At 46.8% G+C, this 22,970-nt stretch overlaps 1 protein-coding gene across 1 annotated transcript in view; it reads left to right on the plus strand.

The window, feature by feature from the left end:
* The first annotated feature begins 11,855 nt into the window (after positions 1-11,855).
* The window catches only part of APCDD1L (APC down-regulated 1 like), a 57,306-nt gene continuing 46,191 nt past the window's right edge, over positions 11,856-22,970 (plus strand). The window contains exons 1-4 of the mRNA XM_060123758.1: positions 11,856-12,039; positions 19,979-20,037; positions 20,084-20,222; positions 20,370-20,423. Of these exons, the coding sequence (XP_059979741.1) occupies positions 11,856-12,039; positions 19,979-20,037; positions 20,084-20,222; positions 20,370-20,423 (436 nt within the window). The remainder of the gene's footprint in view (positions 12,040-19,978; positions 20,038-20,083; positions 20,223-20,369; positions 20,424-22,970) is intronic.

Genomic DNA, 22,970 nt, shown 5'->3' on the forward strand with positions numbered 1-22,970 from the left:
GTGAAGAGTTTCAATTTGGCAAGATATAAAAGTTCTAGAGATATATTGCAGGACAGAGTTAACACTATCGTAGTGTATACTAAAAAATGGCTAAGATGGTAAAAAATCTAATACCTAAAATAAAAGCACAGAAAGATACCCTATCTACCCAGAGAACGGTAAACTAAAGACACAAAAATAAACACAGAACTGCTGGACAGTAGCAGGTATTCCAAGCGTACAGGACAGCAAGAACTCTCATACACCGCTGGCAGGCATGTAGGCTAGGACCACGGCTTTAGAAAACTATCTGGTGATATCTATGAAAACTGAACATACCCTATAAGCCAGAAAGTCAACTTCTGGCTTAGATATGTGATAGAAATAAATTTGTACAAGAATGTTTATATAAGTTTATATAAGTGTTGTTTGTAGGAGCCCCCAAGTAGAAACACCCCAAGTAGCCGTGAAGAGTTAAATGGGTACGAAAATTATAGCAAACTCATCAACAGAATACTATACAGCAAAGCAATGAAAGAACGACACCCACACACAACGGCGTGCTGGAGTTTCATTTTGTAAATGTTGGGCAAAAGGAACCGGATATAAAAGAACACGATCTCAACTAGTTGGTTTAAGGAAAATTCAAAAGCAGGCAACGTGAAACGGCAGGGTGGGATGTCAAGACCGTGGGCCCATTTCTCTCTTTTTTTTTATATATAAATTTATTTATTTTTGGTTGCGTTGGGTCTTTGTTGCTGCGCACGGGCTTTCTCTAGTTGCAGCGAGCAGGGTCTACTCTTTGTTGCGGTGCGCGGGCTTCTTATCGCGGTGGCTTCTCTTGCTGCGGAGCATGGGCTCTAGAGCGCAAGCTCAGTAGCTGTGGCGCACGGGCTTAGCTGCTCCGCGGCATGTGGGATCTTCCCAGACCAGGGCTCGAACCCGTGTGCCCTGCACTGGCAGGCAGGTTCTTAACCACTGTGCCACCAAGGAAGTCCCCAGGAGGGGCCATTTCTGAGACGGGGTGAAGAGGTGACTTCACGATCTGGGTTGAGGCTCCACAGAGGTGCACTGGTGATTATTCTTTTCATCCTTTTTCCGGATGATGTCACATTTCAGTTGGGGAGAAATATCACTTTATCTGCCGTGGAGGATAGGATGTGGGTGAGGCATGGGGCAGGAAGACCATTTCAGAAGCTGTGACACTTGTCAGGCGAGAGGGGAGGATGGGCGGGGTCACGGTGGTGGCTGGGAAGCTATAAGGTGTATTAGTGAGCGTGGGCTGGACAACACTGACCTGCGGTGAGGTTGCTGGACAAGGGGCCAAGCACGACGCCGGGGCCAAACGACTTCTCCCTCCTCATATCCTTTGGGGGGGGCATTTTGGGATAAAAACCATCTGGTGTATATATATATATATATATATATATATATATATATATATATGCAGTGGAATATCACTCAGCCATAAAAAAGAATGAAATAATGCCATTTGCAGCAACATGGATGGACCTAGAGATGATCATGTTAAGTGAAGTCAGTCAGACAGAGAAAGGCAAATACCCCATGATATCACTTATAAGTGCAATCTAAAAAATGATACAAATGAACTTATTTACAAAACAGAAACAGACTCACAGACATGAAAACAAACTTGTGGTTACCAAAGGGGAAAGGTGGGGAGGGATAAAGTAGGAGTTTGGGATTAACAGATATACACTACTATGTATAATCTAGGTAAACAAGGACCTACTGTAGAGCGCAAGGAGCTATATTCAGTGTCTTGTAATAACCTATAACGGAAAAGAATCCGAAAAAGAATACACACATATAACTGAATCACTGTGCTGTACACCTGAAACTAACACAACATTGTAGATCAACTATACCTCAATTTTTAAAAAAGAGCCTATTTTGTACCTGGGCTACTTGGCCTTTAAGAAAAGGTTTGCCACCTCCTGGTTTAACCAGTCAGAGAAGAATCATATCGGGTGACTTTAAAATACACTGGTGTGGATGTGCATCCTGGTTGGACTAAAAGAAGTGCAAAGAGATCTTCAACTCTTTTTAGGAATAATGATGGTGTTAGTAATAATATTGGTATTATTATTTTGAAATAGCTAGAAAGAGCCAATAAACAACAATTTTAATTATTTGCAGCCTAAGAGAGAAAAGAACTATAAACATAAAATCTGAGCAATCAGATATCCACAGTTAAGACGCCCATGTTGGCTGGGAACCAGCCCGTGGCTCCTGGCCCCTGCATAGGGGGCCTGTGTTTGTGCCCATCTTTCTCCCCAAGATGTGCTTCCATAGCCCCCCCCTCCACCCCACCACCCACGTCCTAGCCCCCGACACTCACCCTTCAAACCTCAGCTCCAAACTCACACTCTCAAGGAAGCATCCCCAAGCCCCCAGACTCTCCATGATAAGCTCTCATGTCAGCCTCTGGAACCACCAATTGTCATCAGCTCTGTGTGTGTGTGTGTGTGTGTGTGTGTGTGTGTGTGTGTGTGTGTGGTGTGGGTGTGAGTGTGAGTGTGCGCACGCAATGACTTGTTTCCGTAGGCCTGAGTCAGAGCACACACCATCATATCCCCAACCCAACAATGCCTGGCACGTGGCGGAAGCCCCATACAGATCTACTGAGTGAAACTGGAAAGACATCATAACAGCTAATGCTTACTGAGCATTTACTATGTGCCGGCCTATTGTGAGCATTCTCTCACCCAATCCTCTTCCCAGTAATAATCTAACATTTATGGAGAGCATCCTCTTTGCCAGGCCCCACTTTACATGTAACCCCTCATCTTTTCCCGTCAATTCTATGCTATCTGGGATGGTCAATGTCATATGCCAGCTTGGCTGGGCTACTGAACCTTATTATTCCACCAAACACTAACCTAGGTGCTGTGGTGAAGGTATTTTGTAGATGGGTGAGCATTGACAGGTGACTTTACTTTTTTTTCATGATTAATAATGAACATTTATAAATGCATGCAAAGCTCGAGGATAAGCAATCTGTGTTCTCTCATTGAATTTTCACAACGTCCCTGTAGGTCACGTACTATTATCATCTCACTTTGTAGTCTTGTTAAATGAGATAGAGAACCGTTACACAACCCGAAAAGATCATAAAGTAGCAAGAGATGAATCTGATATTGAATTCATCTCTGTCTCCCCAAATGCCCTGCTCCTCATCACCCCACGCACATGGGACCAAGAGACTGGAACAGAGCACAGCACACAACTCTTTGCATACACCGGAACTCCATGCGCCCTTTTCTTTCTTTTCTTTTTTAATTTTTTTTTTGAGCTGTAAATTGACTTCATTCAGAAAACAAAATTTTTAAACTGACATTTTAACTGCCTCCCCCCAATTTTAGGGTTTTTAGGAGTAAATTTTTTCTGCTCTAAATAAAGCAAAAATCAAACACCTTTTGGGAAAAACATTAAATAAAGGAGATGATCCATAATAAGGTGTGTGTGGCGGGGGCCGGGGTGGTGGGCTTCACCCAGTCAGTTGAAAGGCAAAACTGAAGATTCCTTGAGGAAGAAATTCTGCCTGTGGACGGAGGCCTCAGGCATCCGCCTACAGATTTCAACTTACCTAGCCAGACCCCCCCAATCCCATAAGCCAATTCCTTAAAATGCATCCCTTAACATAAATATCCTACTGGTTCTGTTTCTCTAGGGTAACCCTGACCGATACACCATCCAAATTGCTAAACAGGGAAACTGAAACAGGGGCAGGTTTCTACAGCTGGTCCACGGTCCCCCCGCTGGAATAGGCCGGAGCTGAGATTCAAACTCGGGCAGTCGGGCTCCAGGGCTGCAATTAACCGCCAGGGCTCAGCAACGATAGCTTCCTTCCCCGCCCACCCTCCTCCTTGATTAAAGAGAGGTATGGCCGCGGGGGAACGGCGTGGGGCGATGGTGGGGAGAGTGAAGTTCTAGAACAAAAGTTGACTTAGAAACTCCTGCCGCAGTTGGACATGGGTTGAGTTGGGTCAAGGATGGCGATCAATAAGATTACTACAGCATAACTTGAGTTTTTATTCCCCCTGTTGTGATGGATGAGGCCTTTGAAGCAACTGGCGGAGGCCTCACCCTGAGCGTCCGGGCAAGATTTGTGGACACATTTATGTGAAGGATCTCCTTCCAGCTCCCATGAGCGTTTAAGTTGACTTGCTTCAAACCAAGATCAAAGAACAGGCCGCAGATATTGTTTCACCAATTTGTATAAATCAGGCAGACAAACCGTGGCCTCGACAACTACTGATGTTTCTCCAGTTGGAGATAACTTGTTAAGAAACACATCAGGCAGCTGCAAAAATCCCAATGCCTCCTTGGGAGAGAAACTTCAAAAAGAATTGATCACTCGCTGACCGACTTTACCTTAACTATTCCTGAAGCCGTAATTGAGAAGGCCCCAGGGTCCACTATTCACGTATCCTTCAACCTTTCAGAATGGATTTGAGTGATCATTTTTAACACTAATGCCTTGTACGTTCGTAGAGTTTTCAGATGGTCACAGACATCGCTCTGTTTCAACCTCATAACAATCATAGGAGCTAAGTGAGGGCAGCAAAGGTGTCTGCCATCTTGCTGGTGGGAAATTGAGGCTTAGAGAGGTCAAGGGTCTCCCAAGGTCAAGCAGACACGTGACTGACAAAAGTGAGATGAAGCTGGAAGTTTAGCCCCAGCCCCAGTGAAGATTTCCTTCTTCTCATTTTGCCAGTGTTTACTGAGGGCTTTCTGGACGCCCTGTGCTGGGCTGGTTACTTCCCCTCTCTCTCACTCGTTAAAATATTTCCTGATCAATACATTTTCTTAACATACAATTCCACAGTGGGAGTAATGCAGAAGCTACTTTAGAAAATCCCATCAGAGTCTCATACACACACACACACACACACACACACACACACACACACACACACACACACCAGCCAGAGTCTAGGAGACTTGGGAATCATATAGAAAATAACCAACTCTACAAATAGCTCATACAACTGAATAACAAAAATACAAACAACCCAGCCGAAAAGTGGGCAGAAGACCTAAATAGACATTTCTCCAAAGAAGGCATATAGGCGGCCAACGAGCCCAAGAAAAATGCTCAACATTGCTAATTATTTGAGAAATACAAATCAAAACTACAATGAGGTATCACTTCACATCCGTCAGAATGGCCGTCCTCAAAAAGTCTGCAAAAAACAAATGCTGGAGAGGGTGTGGAGAAAAGGGAACCCTCTTGCACTGTTGGTGGGAATGTAAATTGGTACAGCCCCTACGGAGAACGGTATGGAGGTTCCTTAAAAAACTAAAAATAGAGCTACCATATGACCTAGGAATCCCATTCCTGGGCATATATCCAGACAAAACTGTAATTCAAAAAGATACCTGTACCCCTATGTTCATAGCAGCACTATTCACAATAGCCAAGACGTGGAAACAACCTAAATGTCCATCGACAGATTAATGGGTAAAGAAGATGTGGTACATATATACAATGGAATATTACTCAGCCATGCAAAGAATGAAATAATGCCATTTGCAGCGACATGGATGGACCCGGGGATTGTCATACTAAGTGAAGTTAAGTCAAACAGAGAAAGACAAATACCACATGATAGCACTTATATGTGGAATCTAAAATATGACACAAATGAACGTGTCTATGAAACAGAAACAGACTCACAGAGAGAACAGACTTGTGGCTGTCAAGGGGGAGGGGGTGGGGGAGGGATGGACTGGGAGTTTGGGATGAGTAGATGCAAACTCTTATATAGAGAGTGGATAAACAGCAAGGTCCTACTGTGTAGCACAGGGAACTATAATCAATATCCTGAGATAAACCAGAATGGAAAAGAATATATATATACACACACACATATATATGTATAACTGAATCACTTTGCTGTACAGCAGAAATTAACACAACATTGTAAATCGACTGTACTTCAATAAAATAAATTTTTTAAAAAAGAAAATAAGCCACTCCCTTCTCATCTGTGTACATCTAGAAGTGCCTCCCACAGTGTGAAAATGGCCTTTGGATCCATGAAAATGAATAACCACTCTATCGAGCACTTAACACGAGCCGAGCCCAAAACCAAGCACTATTTATGTATTAGCACTTTTAATCCTCTGGAGTAGATCACATTTGACTTCCATTGTACAAAAGAGGAAGTGGAAACTGAGACTCACTGAGGTCGAGTCCCTCACCCAAGTTCATGCAGATATCATGAGGTAGAACGTGGGTTCCAAAGCTCCTGTCCCTAACGCAGTGTTCCCCCACATCACACCTTCACCTATCACCTCCCCATTTTTTGTCACTTCCTCTGCAACCTGTATGACCGTTTGCTTCCTGTTATGAACTTATTATTTAAAGGAAACGTTAATTTTACTGAAAAAAAATTTATCTTTAAAAGAAGTCAGACAGCTTCAGATGCAGAAAGCTGGAAAGGGCATCACTCCCATCCTTACTACTACAACAAAAAAGCAAGCCAGACAAGTTGAAACTTGCCAGCTTTTCTTTAGTCCAGCAGAGCTCTGAGGTTGCCAGGGAATCAACTAATCTGAAATCTAAGGAAAGATAGGTGCCTCTAGGGAGAGACAGAACTGGGGCACTTGCTCACTGGAAGTACATACCATTGGACACTGGTATGACAAAAGCTAAAATATTTAACAAATTGCTAAAGGTTGATGTGGGCTCATTAGACAGTGTAGGACTTCTGGGAGCCACAGACATAAGAGGAATTCATTCTATATGCAGTTTTGCTTCCACCGCTGAACTGGTGCTCAGATAAAGATAGGAAAGGGCAGGGTGAGAATTCTGAGAGAGCTCCCTCGTAGGGCAGGCCTGAAGGAAGGGAACAGCGGCCACCACAGGAAAAGCATAAAGCCCCACCCAGGTCCTCCTCCCCATCTCCTAAAAGTTCTAGGGGAAGGGCAAAAAAACCTGGCACCCTTAGGACACTGGTGAAAACCAATGAAGCTGATTGAAGGAAAAAACAAAAAAAACCCTCTATTCCTTGGGTAGGGTGGGATGCAAAGGAAGACATCCTGATCCCAGACCCACAGCTGTGGTTGGACAGGCTCACACAGGGCCTGGCTGAGATCAAGGCATACTCGTAACAGAGAACACTCCCCCCGTCCTCAGCCCACCACCAGGTGAATCAGTGTGGAGTCACAAGTAACAGCATCAGCGGCCAGGAGGGGGGCAACAGGATGTAGAGAGATCCTCTCCGGCAAAGTGCAAAGGAAGACTTAAAGCTGAGGGTGGAGCAGACATTACGGAAAATGCTCTTGCAAAGCAACTCCCCACAAAAACACAAGCTAACCAAAGAGGTTAGCTTGAAGCTAGTGGTACATTGAGGGTAACTGTAGCAACAACAAAACCTAAACCCAGCTGAACTCCTAAGTGGATTGACTCATCTCCCCATACTAAAGGCCTGGCAGAAATAAAGGCATGCTCTGTTTCCAGACATAAAAACTATTTACCTCAGTCCCTGTTGTCCAACACTAGATGTCTGGCTTTCAATAAAGAAATTTTGAGGCACTCAAAGAAAAAGCAACAAGCCATCAAGAGACAAAAGAATCAACAGAATCAGACTCAGATATGGCATAGATGTTGGAATTATCAGACAGGAACTTAAAATAACTGATCAACATGTTAATGGCTCAAGTCAAAATGAAGACACCATGAATGATCACAGGGGTAATTTCAACAAAAGAGTACAAACTATAAGAAAGAATCAAATGGCAATACTGGAAATAAAAACCACAGTAACAAAGACAAAGAATGATTTTGACAGACTCATTAGTAAACTTAACACAGGTAATAACAAACTTGAAGACAGGTCAATAGAAATTATTCAAATTGAAACTCAAAGAGAAAAAAGAGTTTTTAAAAAATCAGAGCATCCAGGACTTCCCTGGTGATGCAGTGGTTAAGAATCCTCCTGCCAATGAAGGGGACACAGGTTTGAGCCCTGATCTTGGAAGATCCCACATGCCACAGAGCAACTAAGCCCGTGTGCCACAACTACTGAGCTCACATGCCACAACTACTGAAGCCCACATGCCTAGAACCTGTGCTCCACAACAAGAGAAGTCACTACAATGAGAAGCCCGCACACCACAATGAAGAGTAGCCCCCACTCGCCACTACTAGAGAAAGCCCGCATGCAGCAATGAAGACCCAATGCAGCCACAAATAAATAAATAAATTTAATTTTTAAAAAAATCAGAGCGTCCAAGAGTTTGGGGACAATAACAAATGGTCCAACAGAAGTGTATTTGGAATCCCAGAAGGAGAAGAGTGAATGAGGCAGAAAAAATATTTGAAGAAATAATTATCTAACTGACATTTATAGAAAACTCCACCCAAGTACACAAGGAACATTCACCAAGACAAACTGTATTCTGGGCCATGAAACCAATGTTAATACTTTAAAATAAATTATTGAAATTATAAAAAAAGGTATTTTCCAAAACTAATGACAGACATCAAACCACAGATCCAAAGAGCCCAGAGAACACCAAACAGGATACAATAAACAAAAACAAACATCAAAACAGGCATATCATAGTCAAACTGCTGAAAACTAAGGACAAGGAGCAAATCAAAGGTAGGCAGAAGAAAAACAAACACATTACATACAGAGGAACAAAGATAATAATTACATCAGACATCTCATCAGAAACTAGGCAAGATAAAAGACAATGGAAAAAACTTATGGTTGCCAAAGAGGAAAGGTGGAGGGAAGGGATAAATTAGGAGGTTGGGATTAACATATACACACTACTATATATAAAATAGATAATCAACAAGGTCTTACCGTATACCACAGGGAACTCGACTCAATATTCCGTAGTATTCTAAATGGGAAAAGAATCTGAAAAAGAATAGATACATGTATATATATATATATATACACATATATATAACTGAATCACTTTGTTGTACACCTGAAACTAATGCAACATTTTAAATCAACTATACTCCAAAAAATAAAATAAAATAAAATAAAATAAGATTTTTTAAAAAGACAATGGAAATGACATCTTGGAGTGCTAGAAGAAAAAAACTATCAACCCCAAATTTATTCCCAGGCTGTGGGCCATATACTGTCTGCTGCCTATTTTTGTAAATAAAGTTGTATTGAATTTATAAAATTCATTCATATATTGTCTATGGTTGCTTTCATATTACAGTGGTAGGGTCAAGATGCTGTGACAAAAACCACATGGCCTGCAAAACCTAAAGTATTTACATCTGACTCTTTAAAGAAAAAGTTTGCCAACTCCTGCTCTAAAAGATAACTGATTTTCAAAAAAGTAGTAGCAAAAGCAAAAGTCGTAGCAAGCTTCTGTGTGGTCATATCATACGCAAAACTAAAATACATGACACCAATGACACAAAGCATTTGAATGAAGAATTATTAGCATATTGTTGTAAGTTTCCTAGACTAGACATAACACAGTATCATTTTATTTGAAGTCAGAATTTTTCATTAAAGATTTATATCGTAAAACCTAGGGCAGGGCTTCCCTGGTGGTGCAGTGGTTAAGAATCCACCTGCCAATGCAGGGCTCACGGGTTTGAGCCCTGGTCCGGGAAGATCTCACATGCTGCGGAGCAACTAAGCCCGTGCGCCACAACTACTGAGCTTGCACTCTAGAGCCTGGGTGCCACAACTACTGAAGCCTGTGCATCACAACTACTGAAGCCCGTGCACCTAGAGCCCATGCTCCGCAACAAGAGAAGTTGCTGCAGTGAGAAGCCCACGCACCACAACGAAGAGTAGCCCCCACTAGGTGCAACTAGAGAAAGCCCGTGTGCAGCAAAAAAGACCCAACACAGCCAAAGATAAAATAAATACGTTTTTTAAAAAAAAATCTAAAAAAAAAACAAACCTAGAACAACCACTAAAACATATTTTTAAGATATAAATACTAAGCCAACAGGGTAGATAAAATAGAATCATAAATAGAAGAATGGAAATAATAAAGATAAGAGCAGAAACTACTGAAACTGAGAACAGAAAAATAACAGAGAAAAATAAATGAAACCCAAAGCTTCTTCTTTGAAAAAATAAAGCAGATAAAACTCTAACCAGATTAACCAATAGAAAAAGAGAATAACACAAATTATCAATATCAGGAATGAAAGCCTGGACATCACATTGAAAAGATTAAAAGATAATAAAGGAATATTACAATCAACTCTATGCCCACAAATATGACAACTTAGGTGAAATAGAGAAATTCCCTGAAAGACACAAAATGCCAAAGCTCATTCAGGAAAAAATAAATAACCTGAATAATCCTTTATCTATTAAATAAATTAAATGTACAGTTAAAACCTTTTTAAAAAGAAAACCCCAGGCCCAGATGGCTTCAATGTTGAATTCTACCAAATATTCAAGAAAGAGATAATACCAATTTTTCACATATTCTCCCAGAATACAAAAGAGGAAGGAACATTTCCCAACTCATTTTATGAGACCAGTATTACCCTGGTGCCAAAATCAAAGACATTACAGTAAAAGAAAACTACAGATGAATAACCTCCATGAATATAGATAAAAATCTTTAATGAAATACAAGTAAATCAAATCCAACAATATATAAAAAGGATAATTCATCACAGTCAAGCGGACTTTATCCCAGGAATGTATGGCTGGCTCAACATTAAAAAATCAATCAATGAAACTCACCATATCAGCAGGTGAAAGAAGAAAAATCATATGAGCATCACAAAAGATGCAGAGAAAGCATTTTATAAAGACACATCCATGATTAAAACAACAACAACAACAAAACCTCAGAAAACAAGGACTAGAAGAGCATCTAAAGTGATAAAGGGCATCTACAAAAAACCTACAGCTAACGTCACACATAATAAAGACTAAATGCCTTACTCCTAAGATCCAGGACAAGACAAGGATATTGGCTCTCATCATTCCTACTCAATCTGGTACTGCTGCAATAAATCCAGGGGGGAAAGGGCATCTCCTTCAGAAAGGAAGAAATGAAACTGTCTATATTCATAGATTACATAATTATCTACACAAAAAATTCCAAAGAATCTATGAAAAAGTTACTAGAACTAAAAAGTGAATTTAGTGAGGTTCTAGGATACAAGGTCTATATACAAAAATTAATTGTATTTCTAGACACTTGCAATGAACAATTGGAAATTGAAATATTTTAAGGTACCATTTACAATAGCACCAAATCCATGAATAATTAGGTACGAATCTCACAAAACACATACAAACCCTATATGTTGAAAACAAAACAATAGTAATGAAGGAAACAAAGGCCTCAATAAATGGAGAGAGATGTCATGTCAGTGGATTGGGAGTCAATATTAAGGTGTCAGTCCTTCTAAAACCAATTTATAGAGTCAACACAATTCCAGTCACACAACTCTTTGCATTTTAGAATTGACGTGTTGATTTCTATGCAAAAGCCCAAGTCTTGGTTCCATTCCCACCCCACCACCACCAAGTGTCTGCTGAATGAATGACTGAAGGATGAATAGACTCTGGTCTTCCTAGGGGTGTGTTTCTGCTTATTACAATTTTCTGTAATAGGCATGTATTTCACGTTGGAATTAGAAAAAAAAAAAAAAGAGAGAGAGAGAGGAAAGAAAGCTACACCCCTGGAAGCCAGAAGCTGTGGGGTGTCAGTTTCTCAAGCTCACTTCTCACCTCCCTCCAATGCATTTTGGATGTTTTATGGACAAACAACGTGAGTGCAGAGGTAAACAGGGATGCGCCGAGGTCACTGTGGCAGTGAGTGGTTTGGCTGGGCTGGAGCCAGAACCCTGACCCCTGACATCCTGACTCCTCCTGATCATGGTCATCGTCACTGCTATCATCATTGCCATCGTCACTGTCATCGTCATTGCCATCATCACTGCCATCATCACTGTCATCGTCACTGCTATCACAACCCGACGCTCACTTTGGGCCAAGCACCGGGACTGCAGCTTTACATACATCTTCTCGTTTACTCAGAACAGCTACTGGAGAGCCATCAGTGTGGTCCAACAAAACGTGCATCTTAAACACCAGAATCACCCTCGTGATGGTGCAGCCCGTACGATCTGCGTTCCACTGTGTCCGCGCTGGGGCAGAGCTCACCCCATTAACATTTTTGGTAGAGCGCAGACAGTTGAAACCCGCCACACACTCTACTTCCCAATAAACCACACAGCCTGGAGACACTGCAGGAACCTATGGGTTTAGGTGGGGCAGGAGAAGGCCACCCAGTGCCATGTCGGGGACCAGCTTCCAAGGAAAGGCCCACTGACCCTGGGGGTCTGCAGGGAGGTCAGTCGCAGCCCGCAGATGCCCCCGTTCCCCCTCCTTCCCCACCGGCTCCTCCTCTACTTCTGGCAGCATCCATGAGGAGGACCAGGACCACGAACGGGGTCTCATTCAGATCCCAGGCCTTTGGTGAGACCTCTGGTTTGAGTTTGCTTAAATTGTTTGCTAAAACGAACGGCATGTTTCTTAATTTCCTGGAGCTTTGGGGAAACAGGCCAGGAAAAAAAAAAAAAACCGCCTCTGATTCATTTTCTCTCCACCTTCTGCAAATGAAAGAGAAAACGGAATGAATGGTGTGGTTGATAAATGAGAGCGGCTGCTTAAAGCCCCGCTTCCCCACTTCCCCCGAGGCGAGATAGGACTACACAGCTCCCGAGAGACCTGGAAGCTGACTCCTCTCGACGGGTTTCAATCCGAGACCCCGCCAGCCACAAGGCACAGGCAATCTCAGCCCCATCAAACCCACCATGAAAGCCGTTGGGAAGATGCTTGGAGCGTGGGAGGGGGAGGAAGACACACGATCTTGTCAACCCTTTTCCTTAGGGGCATTTTGCACCAGTACCCCAAGTCACTTTTACCTTTGGTGTTGCAGAATTGGGACATTCTGCAGTACACTCTATCAATTCTTTTTTAAGCTAGGCTTGAGCCAAATATAACAGGTAAGCCGTCCAGACCTGCTTAAAAAGGATAAACCCCAGCTAAGCACATAAATTACACCCCACTGCTTTTATCATATAAACACGGCCAGAGAGCCAAGTGCATTAAAGAGGCGAGACACAGGCCCTCTTTGCTATCTCATTAAGCCCCTTACATTTTAGGAAAGAAAATACCTTCACATCTCGGGTCTGGTTTAAACTATCAGGGAACAGATTAGAGTTAATTAATGCCGTGAACTCTGAAGCCGCCAGCCAGGAGGCTCCCAGCGGAATCCACACCTGTCACAGACTCAATTTCAGGAAATCTAAGTGGACACCGACGTTGCCTCCCCTCCTCCCCGCATCCCCGACGCTGGAAGCCTAGGTCCCTAATCTGTAACTCCCGAATCTGGATCAAGAGATAAATCCCACCCCTGAGACAGAAAGTCGGTGGACTCCAAGGAGAAACTGTGCCAGGGCCTGTGGCTGGTACTGCAGAAATGGCCAGGGGTTCCAGGCTGCAAGGCGAGACTGCTAAGTTGCTTCTGGCAAGTTGGAAAGAGCTTATCAATTATTCATGCAATTGGATAAACCGGGATTTTATCTTGCAGTGTGAATCAAAAGATAAAAATTCCATTTCAAGAGGGAGGGTGGAGACTGAACTCTGAATGTTAATTGTAAGCTGAAAAAAAAAGAAAAGAAGGAAAGAAAAACTAAGTAAGTTCTTCTGCTTGGGCTGTGCCCTGAGCACGTGTAAGCTTCCCCCCACCCCCAAATTTCTGTCTGCTCCCCTGGAACGGAGCTCACCTGCTCCCCAGACGACGCACTGCCTCCTCTATTGATGTCGTGAACCAGCCATAAAACTTCCACTTGGCAGTTGGTGGTGGGACCCCTGTGGATGGATTTTCTAGCCCCCAAACAACACCACCTTCAAGGTATTTCTATTTAAAATCAATCTGCTGCTTCCAGACTGAAATCGGAAGCAGAGGAAAGTTTACAAACAGACACCTAACACGTCGAAAGGCTCAAACAAAATAAAACAAGAGGAAATCCAACACTCGGGCTACACAGGCCAAAAAAGAATATGACTAATACGACTTCGCTTTCTGTCCTCTTGTCTCCCCTGCCCCCGTGGCCCTGCACCTGGCTGTTCCTTAAAGGCTGGAAAATTAAGCCAAAAGGTGAAATTGGGGAATTAGTGGTTTATTTAGACATTCACATTATTAAATTTGACCACAGATTGGAAAATGTAAATATAAATGGAGAAGAAAGTCATACATCCCAGCGCCAGCCAGGCTTGTCCTCGTGTGGTCAGATCCCGAGTGACTGTCATTTTTATTCTTTCTACTTTGTATTTTCCAAAAAGTATATCAGGAACAGTGTTCATGTTATAATGGGAGAGAAATAATCAACTTTGTGCCAACCATGAGCAGCCCTGGCATCAATGAGAGATGCTGGCTGGGCTGGGGACCCAGAGATTTCAAAAGAAAACCAACCACAAACTTCCCAGGCAAGCGAGCCTGGTGACACGAGAACAAGTGCTTGCTCTTCACTCAGGAAAGAGTTGAAGCATCTTCCCACTATGCTGGGCTCTGTGGCTACTCATGGGGGAACATATGGCCCAACTTTGGTGAATGAGCACATGTTGAATGCAGGGATTATGATGCATCTCCACAGCATGGGGACCAGCAACCCAAGGATGAGTTAGTGTATCAGTGAGTTATTACTAACAAATTAACAAATGAGAGGATAAAATCAACAAACCATTCAGCTTGGGTACCACCCAGAACAACAATCATGACAACTGAAATGGTAGGTCATTCTACCCATCAATCCATCCACCCATCCAACTATCCACCCATCCACCCACCCATCCACCCATCCACCTATCCATCCATCCATCCATCCATCCATCCACCCATCCACCCACCCATCCACCTATTCATCCATCCACCCACCCACCCATCCATCCATCCACCCACCCATCCATCCATCCATCCACCCACCCATCCATCCATCCACCCACCCATCCATCCATCCATCCACCCACCCATCCACCCATCCACCTATTCATCCATCCACCCACCCATCCGTCCACCCATCCACCCATCCATCCATCCACCCATCCATCCATCCATCCATCCATCCACCCACCCACCCATCCATCCATCCATCCACCCACCCATCCACCCATCCATCCATCCATCCACCCACCCATCCATCCATCCAAAATGTGTTCACTGAACACCTACGTGTCAGGTGCTGGGTTGAGCCCTCCAGTGCCCCCTTCCTCCCCACAACAGCCTGAGGGAGCAAGAAGACTGAGACAGGTGTGAGGGCTGGTGGGAGGAGCTTCTGGGCATCCCAGGACATTCTCACAATCTGCCTCCCCCAGAGGCAGGTGAACCGGGAGTCATTTTGGTCCCAGGCGGTTAGGGTCAGGCTGAGGAGCCGGACCTTAAGCCCCAGAGCAGGTCTCATCCAGGCTCCATCTCACACCAGCGGTGTGAGCTCTGACTTCCCTCCAGGGAGTCTCAGGGCCTGAGAAGACTGGATCCTCACCCAGCGCCCACTTGGGCACTGTCTTCTTAATCCTACAGGGTAGCGTGGGCATTATCCCCGTTTTACAGAGGAGGAAACGGAGACAGGGTGAGTTGCAGGGCTGGGACCAGATGAGGCCAGGGAGGCACCCAGGGCTCAGGATGTAAGGAGGCGCTCGGCTTCAGGCACTCACCCTGCACCTGCAGGGCCTGACGGTGGGCACCCCTTCAGCTTTCGAGCCCTGGTCCCCTCACCCTGGCCGTAACCCTCGTGAGTTGCTAAGTGGTAGCATTGAGATTTGCCATCAAGTCTTCTGACATGACCCAGGGCTCATTCTTTGACAGTTTACTTGATCATTCATTCATTCATTCAACAAAACGTAGCGAGCCCCCATCACACACAAGGCCTGTGCAAGGCATGGGGGCGGGTGCAGGCAGGGAGATGCACCAGTGCAATGGGGGCAAGGCCGACACCACGGCAACTACCAGAGGCAACAAATGAGTGTCCATTACCCCGGGACCACGGGCTTATCCCAGACGACAAGAACAGTCTCCCCATCTGAGACATAGGGGTGGTCGTGAGGGTCTGGTTTACTCCGGGGCCAGCAAATGTGATGCTCTGTAGGCAGGAACGGTCACCAAGGGGGGTGTCCAGCCTGCTCTGATCTGCCCCTCACTTCATCCAGAGCAGCCCCCGCCTGCCTTTCCCAGCCAGGGAAGCCGGCCTGGATGTTTATTTGGTTATTAGATAACCAGGCCCAGGCACCACTTCTTTGATCAGACACCCTTGATAACAAGCAGAGGAAACAGACCATTTTATAGCAAGATTTCGTGGGGTGATCTTATCTTCCCGTGGTGTTTTTAACAGGGACAAGGTTGAGGAGGTAGGTGTTTGGTGGAGAGGGAAGAAAGCGGCCCAGTCTGCGAAGCTCTCCTATCGGCCCAGCCCCGGACTTTGATCTGGCGGGAGGGTGGGGTGGGAGATAAACACAGCACAGAGGGCCGGCCTCCCACCCACCCTGGACATCTGGCTCATGGCCCTCCCTCACACGGGTTGTGCTTGGCTCCAGCAAAGCCCGCCCTGTGTCCCCCCCCCGTACCCCCTGCTGCTCTGACCACTTGGGGAGGGCCCCTGCGGTTGACAACTCAGAAAAGCGCACCTCTGGAGGCCAAAACGCGATAATGCCCACGGACATGACTCACGGCCAGCAGAGTCTGGGCTCAGGAAAGAATTGGCTTCTCCCCCCAAAAACCTTATAATTACCACCATTTCCAGTGTTCTCGGGTGATGGTCCTGTAGGTAAGAAAGGGGTCAGGAACTGAGCGAAAACCACCCTTTCTTCAGCAAAATGCGAGGTCTGGACGATATAACTTTTTTGCTTAAAAATAAATATCTATGTTTGAAGCCAAATAAGTTTAGCTTCAGTTCCTTCTCTCTCTTTTGTTTGATCTCCTTGTGACCAGAGGGGAGTCTCGTTCATGATGGATATGTAAGGATATTCACAACAACATTGGAATAGCAGAGGAATTGAAAATGCTATACATTGATCAATGGGAAACTAGCTAAATTAATTCTATTGCATGTACACAATAAAATACCATGAAGAAAGCAAACACACATATAGTCTTTGGTTGAACCATAGACCATTCTAAGTGCTCTACGTTACATATACTATCTCACATAATTTCCCAACAATACTACTACTATCCCACTTTACATATGAGACAAGAAGTTAAGTAACATGCCCAAGATGACACACACATATATATATATATATTTTCTATGTCATAATATTGACATTCAGTCCAGTAATCCTCCAGTGTAACAGCTCCTTTACTTTGCTACTTGTTCATTTCCTTTTCTTTTCTTTTCTTTTTTTTTTTTTTTGAATAAAATCTGCGCTGAACAGGGAGCTTATCTGCCCTTGTGCTTCTGTTTTCTCACCTGTAAAACCAGGAGAGCGGCTCCAGTCGGCCTCGAAGGCCCTTTCCAGCTTCTCCCATCCTCCCAAGCATCACCCACCGGTAGTGTGTGGCTGGGCAGGCGCGGGTACCACCTGTAACTCTCGATCTCAACAGATGAGTTTAGCTAAGACCTAGGCATCACTTTGCAATAGTGCTTCCCTGTCATTCCTAAGCTTCTTCGAAGAATGGCTGTTATCATAGAATGGGCTTTCTCGTTTAGGATCTTCAGATTCAGAATGAAGCCAAGAGCACGGTCAGACAGGGCATCCTGTGCAGACACAAGAGCATCCCAGACACAAGCAGGGACTCAGGAGTTCTCCCACCTTCCAGCTGTCTGGCCTTGGGACAGTGGCCCAACCTCTCTGAACTCAGTTTCCTCGTTCTGTGAAATGGGGCCAACAATACTTTCCACTTCTCATCAGATTGTCCGGATATAAAGTATATGCATCTGAAGCACCTGGCCCACACCAAGGTCGAAATAATTATCAGAAATTCCTCTTATTTATAAAGAAGCCAATACAACAATTAATACACGAGCACCAGGCTTTGCGGGGAAGTTCCCATTTCTAATAGCAGTACAATAGGTTCTGAAAGTACTGAATCATAACCCCACCTGAGACATCAATGGCACGCCTCCTCCCCGTGTCAAACCATTAATACTCAAAGCCCCGTCAGCGACCTGGGACAGCAAAATGCCCGCATTCAGGAAGTCCAGAGAGTACAGCCTCAAACACTCACGGACAGAACAGCATGCAGTGTTTAAAACTATCCATAATTGTACATTTTGAAAAATTAAAGGCACACAATTGCCACAAATAATCACAATTATGCAGTTATAAATAACCACCCCTCACAACTCTCCTCCCGCCCATAAGTTACCCCTTTCACAGAAACTTAAGATGCGGCGCGCGTGCGGCCACTGTCTGCCGGGGAGCTGGTACCATCGCGGTTTCGGGGGGGGCCACCTCGAGTCTCACGCTGTTCTCAGCAATCCATAGAGACCCGAAAAAAATGTCATTTTCAGGAAGGGAATTGATCGCTTCTCTCACATTTCCATTCGTGTAAGATCACGCTGTGGCCTCATGCCTGCCTCCGGAGAAGAGGAAAGCTAAGGACAGCCCCGGGGGTCCCCAGTCGGGGGTCCTTGGGTTGAAGTTGAAGTTGAAAGGCTCCGGAGGCCCCTGGGAGCCTCACCCGAACTTCTGAAAATGAATCAAAAGATGGGGTGCTGCCTACCAACCCCCAGGGCCAAGCAGCCCACAGATGTGGACGGGTGGGTCTATAAGCCCTTTAGCGGGCAGGTGAACCGCCTGGACGTGCACCCTGGACACGGACCCGTCCCTACGTGCCCAAGTCCTCCCCAAGGCGACAATCTCCATCTCTCTTCTCGTACTCTCTCCCTTTCTTCCTCCCTCTTCTCATTCTCTTATTCCTTCTCCCTTTTCCATTCTCCTTTCTGTCCATCTCTCTCCCCTCAGCCTTATTCCTTTGTCCCCACCTTTCTTTGTGTCTCTCTCTGCCCTTTTCTCTCTTCCCCCTCCTCCCTTTTTACTTTCTCTCTCCTTTCTTGGTTCTACCTTCTCTCTCTCTGTCTCCCCCCACCCCCCAGTTAAGGACAACACAATGAAAACAGACACCTTGACCTATGCATCTCAGGTCTCCACCCCCACCCCCACACAGCTTTACTTCCGTTCTCCCGGTGGTCTGTGCGCCCTAGGAACGATCCACTTACATTTCTCTAATGCAAGTGATTCTCTGTCTCTTCTTCATTCATAAATCCAAGAACTTGGGAGGTCCTCCTTCCCAGATGCTACTCCTGTTCTTCAAGGCTTGCCTGCCACTGGGGAGCTGCCTGGGGAGGCCCAGGGCCTGGGGTCCGGGGTAGGAGGTGACTGGTTTGGGGGCATCCCATCCATACCTCGCCCCTCTCCTCGCAGCTGCCTTGCCTCTGAGCTGCCACCCTCAGCTGACTCACTCAGATGGGAAATGTGGGGAGGGGAGGAGTTGGGGTGGGGGGAACCGCCCTGGTCTACTCCACACTGTTTGCCCAGATGCTCTTTGGAGCGGAGACGAGCTAATCCCAGAGAGCGGCTGTGGGCTGCGGGGCGCCCCAGGTTGGCCACATTCACTGCGCGCTCCTGCACTCGCCCGCCTCCAAGCTGACGCAACTTTTCCAAGAGTATCTGTAAGGCCTGAATAGAAGCCTTGGGGGTCTGAGGGCCCAGAGGGCGTACAGGAGCTTCCCCTGACCCCCTCGCCCTTCTAGGAAACGGCCTGGATAGGGGTGCGCTTTGGCTGGAGGAGCGCACCGCACCGTCTGACTTGTCCCGGACAAGAGTTTGAGGGAGGCCTCCCTGCTCACTGCAAAGACCTGGCGGGGAGGCAAGAGCCCGGGCACGGAGGGGGGTCGACTGGGGGTTCTGAATGGCTGGAGGAGCTGCGCCAGAGGGCTGGGCGCGGGCGCGGCAGTGCGCGCAACGCCCGAGGCTGTCTCCACCTCTTCTGGCAGCTTGGACCTATGAGTGCGCGGCTCGACTTACAACCATCAACAGCCCGGGAGGTGAGCGCGTGAGAGCGCCGAGGGGGGCGCAGGACCCTCGCAACTTCCTCGCAGGAGCCCGGCGGGCTCCCGGAGTCCGCCGCCACCGGACAGCCCCGCGCCCACGCCTCCTCTCCCTGGGGGCCGTCCTGCCACCCCGACGGGATGCCCGCAGCCATGCTCCCCTACGCTTGCGTCCTGGTGCTTTTGGGAGGTAGGTGCCACCCTCCCCCCACCGGCGCGCCGCCTGAGGTCGGAAGGGAGGGAGCCGCCGTCTGAAGTTCCTTGGGGCTTCCTGGGGACCGCCGTATGCGCCCGTGAACCAGGCCGGTGATTCTGCGTTTTGCGCTCTCTTCTCCAGCCTCCCCGGCCAGCACCTGCCTCACCTCCAGGCTCTTCCTGGGCCCTGTGTGGGGTAAGCCGGTTCCGGCACCACATGCGCGCCCGCAGCAGGCTGACCTCCAGGCACCAGGAGCTGCTCCGGGCCCTGGGGTGGCTGGGACCTCCAAAAAAATTCAGGAGGATCCCAGGCCCACTGAGACTCCCTCGGCAAGGTGCAAGCTCCACGTCACTCAGACCAAGGCTACAGAGTCTGCTCTTGCCCACTGAATCCTAGACCTGCTGGGACTCAGAGCTGTGTCCTGCAGCAGAGCCGGGCAAGAAGTTAGGGGAGGGTACAGTGACCCTGGGCCCCTCCCCTAACTTCTGGTGCCCAGCAGGCCTGGGCCGGGGAGGCAAAGGACCACAGGACCCCTGGTAGGGGAGACAAGGGCCATCTCCAGGACTAACTGCTGTCCCGCTGCGTCTTCTTAGGGCCTAGGAAGGAACAAAAGCCCAGATCAGCTTCATATCAACCTGTGTGGCCTTGGGCAGGCATGTCCATCAGCTCTCTTAGACTCAACCTTCTCATCTGTCAAATGGGCTCACCAGACCCTCACCTCTGTCTGGGATTGCTGTGAGGATTTCAAGAAGGAGAGCAGGAGAAGCACCTAGCACCTGCTTCCTGGCCCTGAGGCGTCAGGTCCTGCAGGAAGACACGCTGCGCAGGTACAGCCAAGCACGCTTTACTCCACTACGGGCAAGGAGCAAAGTCAGGTCTCCCTGCAGGAGCTCTGCAATCAGCCCCGAATTTCTAAGCAAGGTATTTGAAGAAGAGATGAACGGGGTCTGAAGGAAAGTGGAGGGAAGGTGTGTTCGCAGTTTGAAGAGCTGCAGATACACCCACCAAAAGGGGACCTTTATCTCAGGGCTGGGGTGAGAGGTCACACGGCCGTCCGCCGTCATGGAGTCCTCCCTCAGAGCAAAGATCGGCCACGGCAGCCCTGTGCCAGGACAGTAAGGGTGGAAGGAAGGGGGCGAGGAGGGGGTGGCTGAGAAAAGAGTCTGTGTACTTTCCTTCGGGGCACGGAGCTGGGGAGGGGAGAAGGGGGATGCTGTGTCTTCATGTCTCCTCCACCTCCTCCCGGGCTGTTCCTCCCCGTGGGAATGGGACAGTCCAGCGCAGCAGGACAGATTTTACCCCAGGAACCTGCAGTCTTGGTCACCGCGCAGTGCTGTTGTCCTTGGCAAGCCCCGAGCTTCTGTCCTGCCAATAAAATCACTGCAAGTGTAGCCTCGCGGCTCTTCTCCGGAGTCCTGCTGCTTTGCTCCTTGGCGACCTTTCACCGCCGCAAGTCAGACAGATTCCACAGGAGAGAAGCCAAGAGTGCCCGGCGGGCCCAGGCGAGCGCAGGAGTCCGCTGTGGAGCCCGTGATTCAGACCCAGACGCTAGGAAGGGCGCCGGTCCCATGCGGGCTGCCTTCAAAGTTCCTTGCTCTAAGCCAGGAACCATTTTCCACTGAACCCTTTTTCAAAAGTCCTTTTCACCACTGGCTGTATCACCAGGGAAGAGGCTCTTTGTACTTTAGTGAAAGGAAACAGAACCCCGTTAATCCTTCAGATACTTAGATAATTTAGGTATCTGAGCTGAGGGAAGCCTGAACTTCACGTCTCCAGGTTCAAAAACTTTAGTGTAGGCACACCAACGGCCCCAGCACGGGAACTCACCGTGACACACACACACACACACACACACACACACACACACACACACACACACACACACACACACACACACCCAGGGTTTCTCAGCCTCGGCACTGCTAATGTTGTGGTCCAGATCCTTCTCTGCTGGGGGTCGTCCCGTGCACTGGAGGTGGTGTAGCGGCATCCCTGGTCTCCACCTACCACATGCCAGTAGCAACACCTCCCAGTTATGACAACCAAAAGTGTCCCCAAACACTGCCAGATGTCCCCTGGGGGGCCACAGTTGTCCGCAGTGGAGACTCGCTGGTATGGGCAGATCTAATTCAACTGGTAGATTTTGAGATGAATCTGTCAAAATCACCGGGTCAGATGGATTTTGTTATGCTTACTCTGAGCAATCAGGAAATCAAAGACACAGTGGGCCCAAGAAAAACAACACAATCTAGGTAGTTTCTAATTTGGATGTTGATTTTTCCCATTTGTCCTCTCTCCCTCTTGTCTCTGAAAATGTCCTCCCTGGGGATAACAGGAGCTAGGCTGTGGGTAAGCGTGGTTAGTTACCCGCTGGAGCAAACCCTCCTCAAAACCCTGCAACGCCAGATGTGTCTTGTACCAGTGCAGTGGCTTCCAGCTTTGGTTCACTCCCCAGCAACCTCTGGCGTTTAAAAATCTCCTTACTCAACAATTTATGCTTGAGGGGAAAAATGAAAAACCACAGCTTCTTTTTTCCCTCTCATTTGTATTTTTTTTTTTTTCTAATCTCAGTCCTGCTTTTATCTCTAGCCATATACTTTGCAGTGGCAAGTTATCCCTTAGAGACAGATTAACTAGAAAAAAAATCACGGGCCATTCCATAATAAATTAGTTGTTGATATGGGGGCTCTGTTTCAAAACCAAAGTAAAAACTGGGGAGAAAATTAACTACACTCGTCTGAA

Source organism: Lagenorhynchus albirostris, chromosome 15 (genome assembly GCF_949774975.1).
Source record: "Lagenorhynchus albirostris chromosome 15, mLagAlb1.1, whole genome shotgun sequence".
Classification (NCBI taxonomy): Eukaryota; Metazoa; Chordata; class Mammalia; order Artiodactyla; family Delphinidae; genus Lagenorhynchus; species Lagenorhynchus albirostris.